This window comes from Haliotis cracherodii, unplaced genomic scaffold (assembly GCF_022045235.1).
Source record: "Haliotis cracherodii isolate W230 unplaced genomic scaffold, xgHalCrac1.p SCAF_1, whole genome shotgun sequence".
In the NCBI taxonomy this organism is placed as follows: domain Eukaryota; kingdom Metazoa; phylum Mollusca; class Gastropoda; order Lepetellida; family Haliotidae; genus Haliotis; species Haliotis cracherodii.
The window spans coordinates 51,927,159-51,946,556 of record NW_027266264.1 but is presented as its reverse complement, the minus strand read 5'-3'; the positions used below and the strand labels follow the sequence as shown (position 1 = coordinate 51,946,556).

At 41.7% G+C, this 19,398-nt stretch overlaps 1 protein-coding gene across 1 annotated transcript in view; it reads right to left on the bottom strand.

Annotated features, from left to right (window-relative positions):
- Nucleotides 1-19,398, bottom strand: part of LOC139479285 (uncharacterized) — a 142,091-nt gene that overhangs the window by 96,342 nt on the left and 26,351 nt on the right. The window contains exons 8-16 of the mRNA XM_071262151.1: nt 19,000-19,143; nt 17,155-17,298; nt 13,282-16,065; nt 9,114-9,308; nt 7,008-7,096; nt 5,431-5,544; nt 4,304-4,387; nt 2,527-2,754; nt 1,283-1,445 (exon numbers count right to left, since the gene is read on the bottom strand). Of these exons, the coding sequence (XP_071118252.1) occupies nt 1,283-1,445; nt 2,527-2,754; nt 4,304-4,387; nt 5,431-5,544; nt 7,008-7,096; nt 9,114-9,308; nt 13,282-16,065; nt 17,155-17,298; nt 19,000-19,143 (3,945 nt within the window). The remainder of the gene's footprint in view (nt 1-1,282; nt 1,446-2,526; nt 2,755-4,303; nt 4,388-5,430; nt 5,545-7,007; nt 7,097-9,113; nt 9,309-13,281; nt 16,066-17,154; nt 17,299-18,999; nt 19,144-19,398) is intronic.

Sequence of the window (19,398 nt, the reverse complement as noted above, 5' to 3'; positions counted from 1 at the left end):
TTTAAGAAACCATATCCAGATGGCATAAATATATTGAACAGCTTTTGTGCATGAGAAAACATTACAAAAACTGCAAATGCTGCCTAGTATCAAACAACAAGATGAGAGAAACAGTATTTCCATTGTGGATTCCAAGTGAATCTCCATGTCTTCCCTATGAGTGTAACTACCGTTCAATTTGTATATGAAGAAGTGTAAGTTTGATATAGTCTTACCATCATTCTATTTAATAGAAATGGTAAGAGTAACTAGGAATAATGTATTTTTAAAGAACATAATGGCCTGGTAAAACTTATTCTAAGAACAGGTAAAACAATCACAGTTTGCCAATATTCCATGAACCCATACATTCAATTTCTTACGTAAATATTATGAACTTTCTGTTAAATGAAGATTTCCAAGAAAACGTATCAATTAAAATATTCACTGACAGTTGTGTGGATAGTTGTAAGGATAGTAGCACATCCCGAATAAACAAAACAGGAAGAAAATTGAAGAAAGAGAGCGAGTAAAAATACATATTTTTAGAAGCGTTGAACAGTAAAAAGACATTATTCATCCACACTCCTCGGCACTCATGCACACTGAAAAAGTTGTCAGTGACCGTAACAAAGATTTCCTTGTAATTGTTGAACAATCCCTCAAGAAATTGCATACAACCCTCAAATTACCCTTGCACAAAATGGGAGATATATTTGTTAAATTTGAATCTGAAAAAGTAGTCAAAACAATTGACCATTCGAACCTCCAAATTAATGACTATGTGCTCTGAATAACAATTAATGAAATCGTTCCGGTCTTAAGGATTCAAGGATTATTACAATGGTAGGTAGAGTTCTATGTATTTTCTGAACTTCATTTGCAGGTTACAAATACATTTTTTTTTTAAAAACATTCGGTACCACATAAACCCTTGTTTCCCTGAGGCATGAGGAACAAAAAGTTGAAATCAGGTGAAAAACTAAATTTGACTTGACAACAGCATTTCTTAATATCTGTCTGTCTGTACATACCACTGAACAGAAGATAAAGAACATCTGATTCTCTCATATTATTAATTTGTCTTGGCAGATTACCTATAGTAATATGAAAGAAATTGGGTGTTCTATATCTCTTTAGGCATATATATACATTATATATATATATATATATATGTCAGGGACAAATTTAGGAGTGGGCGGGTCATGGTTAAAAAGAAAATTAACAATTCTTAATTTGTAGGTCTGAACTCTGCTTTCCATCTGTGGAAAATAAACCTGCAACATTGCTACAAGTATCTCACCAGCATCACAGTCTTTACAGGTGGCCTCTCCCTGACGACTGTACTTCCCAGGGTCACAGTTGACAGGGGTGATGAAGTTGGTGCCATCGAAACACATCTGTCCTGCTGGGCAGGCGCTACACGAGCCAGCAACAGCAGCACTGTAGTAACCTTCCGGACATCTCTGAAAATACACAGCAGTGTTTCATATAGGACAATGACAGCAGAGTGAGTGAGTGAAAGGGCTTTATACTTCTACAGTAGGAGTTACACAAAACCAAACATTTCCATCACACATGGGACCCATGAAGATCCGGGGTAGATTAGGTCTTCAGCAACCCATGCTTGCCGTAAAAGGCGACTATGCTTGTCTTAAAAGACAACTAACAGGATCGGGTGGTCAGGCTCACTGACTTGGTTGATGCATGTCATTGATCCCAATTGCGTGGACCAATGCTCATGATTTCAATCACTGGATTGTCTGGTCCAGACACGATTAATGACAGACTGCCATCATATAGCTGGAATATTGCAGAGTGCGGTGTTAAACAACAAACAAACAAACTTCACACATTGTACCCGTGAGAATGCTGGTGAAACAGTCCACCTAAAAGCCTACCCCAAAAATCACATACACGATATATAAACCATTATAAATTTTACCACTTTTTACCACCCCGAGAACCCCTACCTGAATCAGCCACTGACGTGACTTCAAAACAGTTAATTTGTTTTCTCAATTACTTGAACCTATAAGCCCAACATAACAGCTGTTCTTTTCTTCTTCCTCCTGCACCATTTTCCACCCAATGTCCTGGAACTAATACACAGCTGGGTGGTTAAAACTAAGTAAGTAAGTAAGTAAGTAAGTAAGTAAGTAAGTAAGTAAGTAAGTAAGTAAGTAAGTAAGTAAGTAAGTAAGTAAGTAAGTAAGTAAGTAAGTAAGTAAGTAAGTGTCATTCCGTCACATCAAAGCCTGTCAGCTTAATGTGGGATGAAAGCCTCATGTGGTGCAGTCTTAGATCTTTACCAAAAACACAGGTATGATGCTGACAAAGATTCATAATCAGGCCAGAGTCTGGAAAACCAACAATCAGCAAATCCTGGAACATCGAAGGGACATAACTCTGCACAGCAAAAAACTTTTCCTGTAACAACCCTGCGTTTAAAACTTTATTAAAAATTATGAAAAAAAAAGAAAAGAAAAGATACCATTATGTCGCTGATCACCCAAGAAGCAGCAGAAACAAAGATGCTGAACTCACAGTGCATGTTCCCTCCCCAGCAGCGCTGAAGAATCCAGCAGTACAGTCCACAGGGGTGGCGGCGACGTCCACACAGGACTTGCCGATGGGGCAGGGGTTGCAGCTGGTCTGCTTAGGGGCATCTTGGTAGCTTCCTGAGGGGCATGCCTGTGGGGGGGTGATGGGGGAGGGACAGGCCGATCCTGCAGGGCAGTCCGCACACCCAGAAGCACCCACATACTCTCCTGACTGAAAGAGTGCAGAGAGACAATGTGTAATACAGACTGATCAGGTTCACAATTGTCAACAACAGTTTGGCTTAAGGACTTTATAACAGTATTTCAAGCCTTGTCATCCCAACTTGAACAAATAGTGCCATGGTACTGTAGCTCACCTGGATATGTAGTCAACATCTTTAAATATTGACAAAGACACTAACAAATGTTGCTGTCAGCATTGCTGTATTGAAATATTTTTTGCATTAATCTAAAAGGCCAAATGTATAAACAAGTAAGTAACCACAACGTGTCTTCAGCAACCTATGCTTTCCGTAAGAGGCAACTATGCTTGTCGTATGAGGCGACTAATGGGATCGGGTGGTCAGGCTCACTGACTTGGTTGATGCATGTCATTGTATCCTAATTGTGTAGATAATGCTCATGATGTCAGTCACTGGATTGTCAGGTCCAGATTCAATTATCAACAGACTGCCATCATATAGCTGGAATATTGCTGAGTGCAGCATTAAACAACAAACAAAGAAACAAGGAAAGAAATGAATGTACTATGTTTTACCATTGTTGCAGTGACATTTAGTTCACACAAAATTTCAACTATAAGCCTAAAACACCACCTAATAGTCTATAGGGAAAATACCAGTAAGACATTTTCAAATACCATAGAACAATTTAATTGTTTTACAAAAACATGCAGTAAAATCCTAATGATATGAACAAAATATGACGTCATCATAAGGAGAAACAGACATGCCAAAATTCTGCATCCTCAGCCATCTCGGAAAAGATACATGCATCTGAGAGAATTTAAGAGCATTACAGTACATCTAGAGCAGAAATGGCAGAACAGTGTTGTTCATTTCAATAAAGCTGCCATATTGAAACCCTGATTAGAAACCTCTTGAACACAATCCGATGTCATCATTGATAGGAACAAGCAGATGAAATTTCAGCTTCATTTGTCAAGTATTTTTCTGAGGAGATGATGTTTACAGTGCACTTTGAGAAAAATTAGGAGCATGGTCCAAAGTGCAAAGGTCAAATACAAGCCCAAATGTAAAATACTGCAAGAAAAGGAATACATGTGTTGAGCCTCACTACTAACTACACATATACCAAATTTCATTACATTGTTTAACAATAATGACAGCATAATGACCATAAATAGCTTTTTCAATATGGCTGCCAAGGAGGCCATATTGCAAATAGGATTCAAACCATTAGAACAAATTCAGGTGCCATCATTAGCAGGAACAAGCAATGTGAAGTTTCAGCTTGGTCCGGTGGTTTCTCAGGTAAATGTTTACAGACATTGCTGACGACAGACAATGGACGACGGAGAAGCAGGCCATGATATAAGCTCACTCGACTTTCAGACAGGTAAGCTAAACAATTTAATCAGCACCAGAGTAAAAGTTAAAATATTCATTGTTTTGCTTTATTTACTGGTGGAAATAAACTGACTATTTCTAAGAAATGAAATCTCAGTCTTTTTCCAATATCAGCCATCTAGGAACGTTGGATAAATAACGAAAAAACATGTAAACAGAGCAAGAACCCACCTGACATGATGTAGGTGTTCCGGTACCTCCGCACACTTGACCCGGGGGACAAGACTGACATGCTGTCGACCCTTCGTTCGAAAACTGCCCAAACAGAAACAATACATACACAATGTTCAACAGTCTGACACCATGTTTCACTGTGCTGGCTGTGCACGAATACAAGGCTCTACACATTGCCACTGAGTCAACTGAACTACGACATCAGTCAACTAACTATCATATCAGTCAACTGACTATTATATTGGTCAACAGAAACACAGCTCATCCACCAGGGCCTTGTTGTCCACCTTTCTGCAACACAGCTCCAGTTTATTCAAGTCAACAGTACAAGTTGACGTTGATAAAGGAAACCAGAATAAATGACTGTCTGACAGGCACGTGACTCTGAACACCAAGAGATCTATGATGTTGATACAAAGAAAAAAGTCCTGAGAACACATGGACCCATTTATCACAGATCTCTTTTGTTGTCAATCATTACTTATCATGACTAAATAGGTCTTATATCAAGATTATTCCAGTGTGAACAATATACAATCTTAAGCATGTGTTAAACATGCACGAAGTACATTAAAGGTACCACTGTTTTGGACATTTAATTTCAGTTTTGTATATACCATATTTCCTCTTTTAAACACCTGGGCATCTATGAATTTTGCACAAGCCGTTGACCCAGCATCTATTTGAGGGCAGCTTCTATTCTGTTTAATGGTGGCACAGTGGCAACTCACTACCTTACCAAATCCTATATCTAAGTAAAACAAAGAATACATTTACCGGAAACAGTCATCATTAAGTGCAGGAAGTCATCATCACATGCCTTAAGTCCAAGGGGCCATTAATTTCATCAAATGATGGGCCCAGCCTCTATTAGAGACTAGCTTCTAACAGAGACCCAGCTTTTACTTTTTGGCCACTGTGTATGATCTGGCATTAGGTAGAGTCATCAAATTGGTCAAAACACTCAGGCTGTGGCTTGATTTGTTGGTTAAAAACAGTGACTATAACACAAATGGGCCATACGTATTCACGGATGAATCAGTCTATGCAAACATTGATGATGATGTTTAACATTGAGACACACATGGTTTTTCTGCATTACTAAAGCCAGTGACGGCATGTACCTCTCCGCTACTGCAAGCAACAGGGCTGACGGTGGAGTCCGGACACTTGTAGCCTGCTGGACAGATGGCGCACTTGGTCTGGCCGGTGGCGGTATTGAAGTAGCCATTGGGGCACTGGAACATGATCAAAATACTCAACCATTATGACAGCCTTACTCACTGACTTGGACCCGTAAAGATCTGGGGTAGAATAGGCCTTCAGCAACCCATGCTTATCGTAAGAGGCGACTAACGGGGTCAGATGGTCAGGCTTGCTGACCGGGTTGATGCATGTCATCATATCCCCATTGCACTGATCGATGCTCATGATATCAATCACTGGATTGTCTAGTCCAAACTTGATTATTAATTGCTGACCACCATCCTATAGCTGGGATATTGCTGAGTGCGGCGTTGAACAAGAAACAAATAAAGCTCTAGTGAGTGTGCTCTTGATCCCATGAGGGATCAGGGGTAGAATCAGTCCCGAGTAAAATAGATATACCTGTCTAAAGAGTTGACTAAATGCATCCAGTATCTGGCTGTTGCCTGGCTGTTGCCTGGCTGATTGCATGTCATGGTCATGTCATGGTTATGTCATCAGAACTTTACATTCATTATGGCTATTATTATTGGGCACAGCTGATCAATTTGGGGAATATGAATGTCAAATGGAGCATTGTTTTGCTGTTGTAGATGCCTTTTTAAATACTGTGTAACGACGAAATATTTCTGTGTATGTGCCATAGAAATTTGTTCGGGTAATAAATAATTCAGTTCATTAAAGTTGGTGATTCTGCAATCCAAAAACTTAAAAGATATTGGCCTAAGGGCCTTAGGAATAGGTAGATGAATGTCATTCCCAATTATCATTTTACCAGTAGCCATTTTTTATTTAGTTATATCATTATCAGAAAATAGACAGTAAGGTGAAAAGGGTTCTGTTTAGCTAATTTTGTTTTGTATTCATTAATATTCATCCTAGTGGGTTGTGTAGCTTTAACATTGTATGTTTTCTTTTCATTCCTTATCAACCATCTCCACAATCACTCATTGTGTTGTTCACAAGGTCATACCAAGTAATTAAGCAGAATTCATATTTATGGGAGCTGATGAATCTTGATTTGAGAACATGTGAAAGGAACAGGTCTAATTGAAATGCCACAATGCCAGTCTTTGACACAAAGCTTCAAGCCTCAGTCAGGCACAGTCTGGTAAGATTTCACCCCCGACCAGGACATCATCAAGTTTAGAATGACTTCACTCAATACGTGGACCCAGTCTTGGATGACATCCTCTCGTGAAAGTGATGGTGAGTATACCAACAACTGCTAACTAGGACACTAACACAGACTGGCGTGAACAGCTGATACTAATACAGCAATTAACTATAGTTGTTTGTTTGTTGTTTAATTTTATAACATCTTAAGCACATGCCGGTAAACCTCATAATAATTTCAATATGTTAGTTTTCATATTTTTTGGGGGGAAATGTATAAAAGCATGCACATTTTTATGCATTTCCCGAAATGACACTTAATATTTCTAAGTTTATTAAATATCCCTTTGTTAAAAAAGCTATGTGAACGATGTCTTACAGTTTTGCAAGAGTTGGAGCCAGTACTGTCCTGGTATTGCCCTGTCTGGCATGGCACTTCCGCCACGGTCGGGTCCACACATCGGTGACCTGAAATACATGGCATACACATGTGTGCGATCGTAAAACATAAATACATGAAACATACAGAAATATATGTCATACATGTGAGATATAGATATATGCCATGCAAATGAGAAAAAGAAATGTTTCTGATTTCTATTTCTCAAAAACAAATATGGTTGGGCGCTTCCGAATGAAAAATCCCAACCACGCTATGATATTGTTGTGGATAATGTATACATCCATTTGTTTATGAGCCCAATTGTGTTTCACCCAAAAGAATGTACTAATGAGGGTACAATTGCGTTATTGGGCAGTTTTCTTTTGATAAGATCAAAATATTTGAATCTAGGTGGTAAAGAAATCATTTGACTGAATCATATTAGAAGGTAGACGTTGAATTGGCTCAAGGACATATCCTTCCCTTTGACTTCGTGCAGGGTTCACCGTCTAGTGTGGCGTCTTGAGATCTTCAAGCAAAGAGTTATTGTATCGGAGTACATCTGATTTTAATGGAACTGGTTGGCATGCTCTATTTAGGGCTGAACATAATTCTGCAGTAGAGTATATAGAAATATTTTCTACAACTTCTCCAATGATTGCAGCTCAAGGAAATAGTGATAAAATTAATACCTTTTTTTCTTAGATTTAGTCCCAATTAAAATCAGAATAATAAACTTATGACCAAACATAGAATTGAGTTCCAAAGTGTAATTATTCCCTTCTAATTTCTATGATACTGGAAAATAGTGAAAAAATTATGCCCCCAAATATGTCACCCCTTTCAGCCCGGTGCATTATCTACCGGTACTTAAATATATTACAGACCACCGGGTATTCACTAAATTCGGGTAAATAACCACATGAGGATAGTAAGAAGCAGCCAAGCGGATCCGATGGACTCGGTGACATGGATGATTGTGTGTCATTTTACCCCAAATGGTGTGGATTGTTGTTTGTAATATCAATCATCATATCAATTATTTACATCTGCATTGTATAGCTGGAATATTGCCAAGTTTGATGTTAAACAACAAACAAACAAAGCAGTAAGTCATCTGTTTATCCCTGTTCTTATTATCTAAGCCCCAATAACATAGGTAACAAACTAGCCATTTCCAGAGGTCAGCTGACCCTGAGGAGCACACTTAGACTTGAGACACGGTCAACAAGCCACAAAGAACTAACAATAAGCTCTGTCAACACTTCAGTTCATAATCTCATAAAACCCTCATCTTGAGTGGTTTCTTCCCCTTCGTTATGGAATGATTAATGATATTGGCAGGTCACTTTCCCAGCTTTATGTAGCTACAGGGACAACTGTGGTATTAACCAAGGAAGAGGAATTACATTCACTGCGTCTTGGATCGAACCAATAACTGAGTCATAAAAAGCACATTCCTTGCATATATTCCAGTTCTGATTTGCTGCTGAACAAAAGGTGGTCAGCGGTGCATGTATGCGTCAAACATTTATACCCTCACAGGAGCAGAGCACTTTGTGATGTGTCAGTTCTTGCACTATTGTTAACATGCCATTGTGTTATTTGCATACTGTCAAGTGTACATGAATATTCAAATAGAGACATATCTGATCATCAAAAGTTGAGTAGTATAACAGACAAACATGATCAGTCAACCAAAAGGCCATAATACATAAATTATTAGATTTGATTCCCTTCCAGCTTCACTACAAAACACCCTGCCTCACATCATCTAATATTCCCCAAGTACCTCCAGATGAGGAAATAACTAACTTTGTGTGCCAATCTTTCTGTACTTGATAGTGTTTCCTTCCAAGCATGCATACTTCATGTGAATCATATCACACTGACAGTTACATTACAGGGATGCCTTGAACAGTTTGCATTAAACACAAAACATAACAAATCAGGGCAAGAACTGCAAGAATCAGCTTCACCCACGTTGGGATTCAAACCCAGGACTACATGATAATGAGCAAACGCTTTAACCACTAGGCTACCCCACCACCTCTTAAGATGGATGTAATATTTTTAATATTTCATGGACAACATGGTAATTACCAGCTGGGCAGTCTGTGCAAGATGTTTGTCCTGTGGCAGTTTGGTAAAGTCCGTCTGCGCATGTCTGACATGCAGTGGCGCCACCTGCTGCACTGTATTTGCCCTTGTCACATGGGGTCTGTGTAGTCGAGGTACAGTATGACCCCGCTGCACACTCCGTGCAGGCCGATGACCCTGGGCTGCTGGCATAGTGACCTGCAAAACATACAATACGTGTCACTATTCCAAGTTGGCATTTTTGCCGAATCCTAATGTTTCTTCAATCTGTAAATATCCTGATGTAAATGACTTTGTGCTGTTTTACAATCAAACATAAAACATAAAATAGCTTCTGAAATCAAATCACTGAATCGAAATTAAAGAATAATTTAATTAAACAATTAATTTAACATATTCTGAGTATGTGAGAACACGGCACATTTAGATAAAACTAGTTGTGTTAAAACTAACTTAAAATATTCAAACATTATGTCTTCATACATGACAAATTGAATTTGACTGGTGTGACTTTATTTCTGATGATATACAAGAATACACCTAGAACATCATAACTTGTATAAATATGACATCACCAAAAGCATGAACAATCAAGTATAAAAAATACACACTCGATGTAAAATAAAATAAATAAAAGGTATTGACCTAAAATGAAACTCCCGATCAAGAGTTAACACGCATCGTAGTACAATTAAGTGTATATTTAATTTATTGGTCATCCATGCATCCAACAAATGAAAAAAAACATTCTGATAAAACTTTGCAGCAATACCTGAACACATAGAACCATTATTAGGATTAAAGATGATTAAGACTTCCTAATATAAGTGAAAATCACTAAACCTTAGTCATAAGGTGAGATATTAAACTGAAAAAGTGCTCAATAAATATGCATCAAACATGTGACAAAAACAATATTATTTTCGTGGGATTAAGTCTCTGAAACAAAGTGCAACTTATACAACAAAAGTGCTGAAAGAAATGTGTTAAAAAATATTTAACATACATATTGTGACACAAAACAATATAATTTGTTAAGATCATCATGATGTCACCATATGTGCAGATTAGACTAACTACTTATGTCAATATTATGTATTCAAAGTATATTTTGTCTCAACACAACATGCATACATGCTTTAGTGAGTGAGTGGGGTTCTTTACGATCAGCAGCAATATTCATACATTTGTCACTGCAACGAACATCATCATACTTTCATAATGTAGTCAGCAATACGATGCATGGGTTTGTAAGGCAAACTAGGTGTCCATGAAAATGATAATTTGTTAAACAAGGGGGATAGTTGTTAAGGTCAAATTTTAGATATGATCTTTCCTCCACCAATCTCTAGCCAACACTCTCTCCATGATCATCTGATCCACACTCACACCATGACCATCTGATCCACACTCTCTCCATGATCATCTGATCCACACTCACACCATAACCATCTGATCCACACTCTCTCCATGATCATCTGATCCACACTCACACCATGACCATGTGATCCACACTCACACCATGACCATTTGATCCACGCTCTCACCATGACCATCGGATCCACACTTTCACCATGACCATCTGATCCACACTCACACCATGACCATCTGAGCCACACTTTCACCATGACCATCTGATCCACACTCACACCATGATCATCTGATCCACAGTCACACAATGACCATCTGATCCACACTTTCACAATGATCATCAGGTCCACACTTTCACAATGACCATCAGGTCCACACTTTCACAATGATCATCTGATCCACACTTTCACAATGATCATCAGGTCCACACTTTCACAATGATCATCTGATCCACACTTTCACAATGATCATCAGGTCCACACTTTCACAATGATCATCTGATCCACACTTTCACAATGATCATCTGATCCACACTTTCACAATGATCATCAGGTCCACACTTTCACAATGACCATCAGGTCCACACTCACACCATGACCATCTGATGTACATTCACACAATGACCATCTGATGTACACTCACAATGACCATCTGATCCACACTCTCACAATGACCATCTGATCCACGCTCACACCATGACCATCTGATCCACACTCACACCATGACCATCTGATCCACACTCACACCATGACCATCTGATGTACATTCACACAATGACCATCTGATGTACACTCACACCATGATCATCTGATCCACACTTTCACAATGATCATCAGGTCCACACTTTCACAATGATCATCTGATCCACACTTTCACAATGATCATCTGATCCACAGTTTCACAATGATCATCAGGTCCACACTTTCACAATGACCATCAGGTCCACACTCACACCATGACCATCTGATGTACATTCACACAATGACCATCTGATCCACACTCACACCATGACCATCTGATCCACACTCACACCATGACCATCTGATGTACATTCACACAATGACCATCTGATGTACACTCACACCATGACCATCTGATCCACACTCTCACAATGACCATCTGATCCACGCTCACACCATGACCATCTGATCCACACTCACACCATGACCATCTGATCCACACTCACACCATGACCATCTGATCCACACTCACACCATGACCATCTGATCCACACTCACACCATGACCATCTGATCCACACTCACACCATGACCATCTGATCCACACTCACACCATGATCATCTGATCCACACTCACACCATGACCATCTGATCCACACTCACACAATGACCATCTGATCCACACTCACACCATGACCATCTGATCCACACTCACACCATGATCATCTGATCCACACTCACACAATGACCATCTGATCCACACTTTCACAATGATCATCAGGTCCACACTTTCACAATGATCATCAGGTCCACACTTTCACAATGATCATCTGATCCACACTCACACCATGATCATCAGGTCCACACTCACACCATGACCATCTGATCCACACTCACACCATGACCAACTGATCCACACTCAGACAATGACCATCTGATCCACACTCACACCATGACCATCTGATCCACACTCACACCATGATCATCTGATCCACACTCACACCATGACCATCTGATCCACACTTTCACAATGATCATCAGGTCCACACTTTCACAATGATCATCAGGTCCACACTTTCACAATGATCATCAGGTCCACACTTTCACAATGACCATCAGGTCCACACTTTCACAATGACCATCAGGTCCACACTCACACCATGACCATCTGATGTACACTCACACAATGACCATCTGATCCACACTCACACCATGACCATCTGATCCGCACTCACACAATGACCATCTGATCCACACTCACACAATGACCATCTGATCCACACTCACACAATGACCATCTGATCCAGACTCTCACAATGACACAATGACCATCTGATCCACACTCACACAATGACCATCTGATCCACACTTTCACAATGACCATCTGATCCACACTTTCACAATGACCATCTGATCCACACTTTCACAATGACCATCTGATCCACACTTTCACAATGACCATCAGATTAAACTTGCCCCGTGGTTCTCCACCCAAGCTCTATCCAAGCATGGCCGTTATTATGGTCATCTGATCAACTCTCTTACAATGGTATAGCCAGCAGATGAAAGTGAGCTTATGAACATTTTAATCACCCCTTTCAATTAAGAAACAGGACAAGGATCTACATTTTCTACCCTTTGACAATATCAGTAAGCCAACTTTGCATTTCCCACAATACAGCCTTTTTAAATAGTCTTTTCACACTCATTGTGACCTGTACCTCAGTAGAAATCCTTTCTATTTCTACTTCTTCATTATGACTGAACATGTGACATCTTTAGTCAAGCAGTTTGCAAAAACATGCAAAGCAATCTATCAACAAAATAAATCCGAGGTACTTACTGCTGTACAAAGCTCACACAAGGATCACTAAGCAGCTAAGCTACCAGTATCACCATCAAACATTGTATTACCTTATTCCACTATGCAGTGCAGTGCAGTGAATTATGTGACAACTAAACATGATTATGCAAGTGAGTGAGTGAACTAAACATTAATTGCCTCCCTTTGCCGCTGTTGCTGACAAAGAGAAGCAAGCAGTGAATGAGAAGCTATTCTGTGCCATGAGGTGTGCTAGTGCTGTGAGCATCATGCGTGTATGTACTGAGGGCATCCTCTACCTGCAGGACAGTTTGTACATCCTGAGTCTCCCTCGTTGCTGTAGTAGCCTGCATCACAATCTGGTGGAGTTGTTGTGATGGAGCTGATGTCGGTGCAGTTGCTGCCTGCGGGACAGATGACACAAGCCCCAGCACCAGCCGTGCTGTAATACCCAGGTGCACAAGGCTGGCATGCAGCTTCCCCTTCTCGACTGAATGTTCCCACAGTGCATGTTGGCAAAGAAACTGTGGCCATGGCTGGATCTGAACAATCTCTGCCAACAGGGCATATGATACAAATAGAGGCTTCAGCATCACTATGATACCCTGCTTGACAGGTATTACATCCGTTATCCCCATCCCTGCTGTACGTTCCTGCCGGACATACTGGTGGCTGTGACACAACCGCTGGACTGCTGCAGTTCCGACCTGCAGGGCAGAGGATGCAGCTGGAAGATGCAACTGTGCTGTAGTACCCGGACTGACATGGCTTACAGGTGGTTTCTCCATTCTGGCTATATGTCCCCGCCAGACAGTCACTTTCTGACCCTCCACTGCACGCTTTCCCTGCTGGACACAAGGTACAGTTTTCTGATCCTGGTTGGCTGAAGGAGTCTGAGCCACAAGATGAGCAGCCGGCATCTCCTTCTTTGCTGTAGCTTCCGGCAGGGCAGTCTGGTGGATCTGGTCCTGTCACTGCTGGGTTGGAACAATCTTTGCCCGCTGGACATACTGTACACATACCAGCAGCAGCTTTGCTGTAGTGGCCTGAAAGGCAATTCCTGCAGGATGATTCTCCTTCTTGACTGTGTTTTCCTGCTGGGCAGTTTGCAAGTGTATTTCCAGAACAGCTTTGGCCAGATGGACAGATGATGCAAACAGTGGCTCCTGCAGCACTGTAATATCCTGATGAACATGATGTACAGCCTGCATCCCCTTCTTCACTGAAGGTTCCTGCCACACAGTCTGGTGGATTGATCCCTAAGACAGCTGGGTCAGAACAATTCTTTCCTGCTGGACAGATTGTGCACTGGGCTGCTGCAGCCTTGCTGTAATATCCTGACAGGCAGGTGGTACAATTGGACTCCCCTTCCTTGCTGTATGTCCCTGCCACACAATCAGTCACAACAATTCCACTGCAACTTTGACCAGCTGGACAGATGATACACACGCTAGCTCCTGCCGAGCTGTAGTGACTTGGTCCACACGATGTGCAGCCGGCGTCTCCTTCTTGGCTGAATGAACCTGCTGGACAGTCTGGTGGACTGATCCCGGAGACAGCTGGGTCTGTGCAATCCTTTCCTGCGGGACATACTGTGCACTGGCCTGCTCCAGTCTTACTGTAATACCCAAGTAAACAAGTTGTGCAGTTTACTTCTCCTTCCTTGCTGTAGGTTCCTGCGTCACAGTCGGCAAGTGTGTTTCCTGAGCAGCTTTTACCTGAAGGACATATTGTGCAGGAACTAGAACCTGGAGTGCTGTAGTCACTTGCTGGACATGATGTACAGCCGGCATCTCCTTCTTGGCTGAATGTACCTGCTGGACAGTCGGGTGGATTGATCCCTAAGACAGCTGGGTCTGTGCAATCCTTTCCTGCTGGACATACTGTGCACTGGGCTGCTGCAGCCTTGCTGTAATATCCTGACAGGCAGGTGGTACAATTGGACTCCCCTTCCTTGCTGTATGTCCCTGCCACACAATCAGTCACAACAGTTCCACTGCAACTTTGACCAGCTGGACAGATGATACACACGCTAGCTCCTGCTGAGCTGTAGTGACTTGGTCCACACGATGTGCAGCCGGCGTCTCCTTCTTGGCTGAATGAACCTGCTGGACAGTCTGGTGGACTGATCCCTGAGACAGCTGGGTCTGTGCAATCCTTTCCTGCGGGACATACTGTGCACTGGGGTGCTCCAGTCTTACTGTAATACCCAAGTAAACAAGTTGTGCAGTTTACTTCTCCTTCCTTGCTGTAGGTTCCTGCGTCACAGTCGGCAAGTGTGTTTCCTGAGCAGCTTTTACCTGAAGGACATATTGTGCAGGAACTAGAACCAGGAGTGCTGTAGTCACTTGCCGGACATGATGTACATCCTGAATCTCCTTCTTGGCTGAATGAACCTGCTGGACAGTCAGGTGGACTGCTGCCAGAGACAGCTGGGTCTGTGCAATCCTTTCCTGCTGGACAGATTGTGCACTGGGCTGCTCCAGTCTTACTGTAATACCCTGAGAGGCAATTCTTACAGGTAGGTTCACCCTCTTTGCTGTATGTGCCTGCAGTGCATGTAATCACAGTGTTACCAGAACAACCCTGACCTCCAGAACAGATGCTGCAGCTTCCAGATCCTGCAGAACTGTAGTAGCCAGCCTCACAGGGCGAGCAGGTCACATCTCCTTCATTACTAAAGTAACCCTCGGCACAATCAACAGGGGCTGATCCAACAACGCTGGTACAGTTCTTCCCAGCAGGACAGATAATACACACAGCAGCTCCAGCAGCACTGTAATGTCCCGAGTTGCAGTGGAAGCACCCCATGTCCCCTTGTCTGCTGTACGTTCCTGCTGGACAGTCGGGCAGAGATGCCAAGGGGAGAGCAGGATCAGTGCAGTCCTTGCCTTCAGGGCAGGGAGTGCAGGAGCTTGATCCAGTGTCGCTGTAGTTTCCTGCTCCACAGTTTGTGCATGCTACATCCCCCTCCCTGCTGTACGTCCCCGCAGGACAATCTGAAGGTGTTGCTGCAGGATTGCTGCAGTCCTTGCCAGGAGGGCAGATTGTACAGTTACTGGCTCCTGAGTTGCTATAGTAACCTAAGTGAGTGAACAAGCAGCGAAGATGGGATTATATAAATATATATTCTGAAATTGTGGATACATGAAAAGAACACATGAATATGAATGAATGACTTCTAACAATTGATAACAGAATTTCACAGAGAAGTATGGTATGTTTTTGTTGTTGAACACGTCTAGAGAAAAGCAATATGTTAATCAGCAAATTGATACAACTCATAAACCTTTATTGTAATTATAAGCATACCTTCAAAGGATTATTTTTTGTGTTTCACATCTATGTAAAATAAACCAATGCCAGCAGTATGATCCTTAGTCAATAAAGCATAATAATTAATTAATTTATAAAATATGACATATTGATGATACTGGAAAAAGATTGCACAGTGAAACGTTGTTCCTCTGGACCACTGACATTATGTCATGTTTTCTGTGGTTTGGGAAGTGGATAGCCAAAAGGATTGTCGGTATCAAAAAGCTTACTTGAGAACTGAACGTCAGCTTGGATGGGTTCGTTCAAGAATGAATGATTTAAAAGCCCTGGTTAAACTGTGTGCACTTCTGAGCTTGCGATTAACAATGACGTTAAAGGAGTTCAAGGTTTCACTGCATATAAATATCCAGCTTCATAGTACGAGTATGTTGTGAAACAGTCTATAGGTAAGGAAAGGAGGACCTCAAAGAACAAAGGACAGATGTGCTTTCAGGGACACAAGATATCGGAGATATTGGCATCAACTAAAAGACACCAATTACGTCCAATCTGTATAAACTGAATATGACCTGAGTCATTTAGTGTCAGTGGCTGAGACTGGTGTGATGAGAAGTTTAGCAGTATTCCATCCCCCTGACAACAGGTGTGCATCATAAATGGGTTTCATACACTGTATTCATGGTAAACCTGCATGACGAGACTGCGCTCCAACCACTGGAATACCCCACCAGCCCTTAATTCTCAATTTGTTTGTAGTGTACTTGGGATGTTTAGTGACTGAATGAAAACATCATATTCCGTTTGATAACCCCTGACCAGACACTATTTTATAGGTAGAAGAACTGGTAGAAGGAAGCAGGTGTAGAACACCGAGGTAATGTGTGTCAGTGTACCTTCAGGGCAGGTGAGACAGCCAGTGTTGCCCCCGGGGTTGTAGGTCCCTGCTGCACACTGGCTGGGGGCGGCGTCACGGACGGCACAGTCGTAGCCTGGGTCACATGTTGTGCACGACCCCACTCCTGCTGAACTGTAGGTACCTAGGGTGAACAATCAAAGTGGTCCAAGGTATTATCTACTTTCTTGATGAATCAATGTCTTTCAGCTATTTTGTACTTGAATATTATATACTAGGAACCAAAAGAAACTGTGCATATGACTTTATAATATGCAGCATTTATTTTTGTGCCTAGCATAAATCAGGATGGGGTAAGATATTTTGGGCCTGATGTGCATTGGGGACTGGAACAGTTTTACTGAAAACGAAAGATTATGATTATGAATTTATTATTAGGAATGTATTTATAAAAGCTGAAATTGAGAATAGGTTAAAAAACAGCTCCGTTGAAAGAAGTTGCTGAGACACAATACAGCTGTCAAGTTGCAGGTGCCGACATGTGCTGATATGATGTGGACAAAGGAAAAATAAGGAGTGAGTGAGTGAGTTGGGTTTAATGCCGCTTTTAACAGTATTCCAGTCATATCGCGGCGTGTCAGCTTAATGTGGGAGGAAAGCCTGAAGTGATGCAGGTTTCAGACATTTACCACTTCGGTGAAACCCACGAGCACGGGTATGGTGCTGACAAACCTAGAAACATAACTGGGGCGAACTGGGATGAAAAATAAGGACAATAATCTGACAGTGAAATATATGACACTTGTCACCTGTAAAACTGAAATATACTAGATTATTACAGGGTGTCATATAGCATAGCTGAAATTATTGGTATCCAACGAAGTGATTCACACTAGGTGAGTTTTAAGATATTGGGATTTTGAAATCTCATTCCTGACACAAAAGTGAAGCCAGTGGAAGACATAGTGGAAACTATCACAGTTGGTGTTACATAGAGCCTTGGGGAAATAGATGATCAGAGGGCCTAGAGCTGGCAGGATCAGTACAGATCATTAGAAGCAGAATTAACCTTTTTCCAAGAGCCCTGCAGAAAGTGAGGTACACAGACGGCTGTAGACAGTAACAAGACATCCGAGTTGGTGTTGTATAGTGAAACATTGGAGACACACAGTGCCTGTAGAGATGGAAGACTCAGAAATAACCTTCCCCAAAGAGCCTGAACCCAACAGTGAGTTGCACAACTGGTGGAAGATAGTGTGGAGACTTCACAGCTGGTGTTATGTAGAGAAATCGTGGAGAAATAGATCACAAGAGCATCTAGAGACTCAGCAATAACCTTCCCCAAAGAGACTGAACCCAACAGTGAGTGAGTTGCACAACTGGTGGAAGATAGTGTGGAGACTTCACAGCTGGTGTTATTTAGAGAAATCGTGGGGAAATAGATCACAAGAGCATCTAGAGACTCAGCAATAACCTTCCCCAAAGGGACTGAACCTAACAGTGACTGAGTTGCACAACTGGTGGAAGATAGCATGGAGACTTCACAGCTGGTGTTATTTAGAGAAATCGTGGGGAAATAGATCACAAGAGCATCTAGAGACTCAGCAATAACCTTCCCCAAAGGGACTGAACCTAACAGTGACTGAGTTGCACAACTGGTGGAAGATAGCATGGAGACTTCACAGCTGGTGTTATTTAGAGAAATCGTGGGGAAATAGATCACAAGAGCATCTAGAGACTCAGCAATAACCTTCCCCAAAGTGCCTGAACCCAACAGAGAGTGTGAGAATGGCTTAGTGCTGCTGCACCAGGCACCGCAGACAGAAGACAGGTGTTTGCCCCCCAGATCCCATACCAGGGTGGAAGCAGTAGTGTAGTACAATACCTTCACTGCATGCCAGGCAGCCAGGATTACCCCCGGGATTGTAGGTCCCTGCCGCACAGGGGGAGGGGGCGGCGTTTCTGTTGATGCAGTCATCGCCAGCCACACAGGAAGTACATGAACTCGCCCCTGCCAGACTGTATTGACCTGACAGGATAATCACAAGTTAATATATTGCTATTTATCACATGCTGAAAATAAAAGGTTGATAAATCAATCTTACAAATCAGAACCCCAAAACAATTTGGGCAATGCACTTCTCAACACACATAATATTTTTAGACACAATTGTTTTTTTAAGGACAACATTTTCCAGATTGAAGGATGGACACACAGAAATGATCTCGTTTAACTAGACCTGAATAAAACTGAAAAAGATAGAACAGTGACAGGCAGGATGGT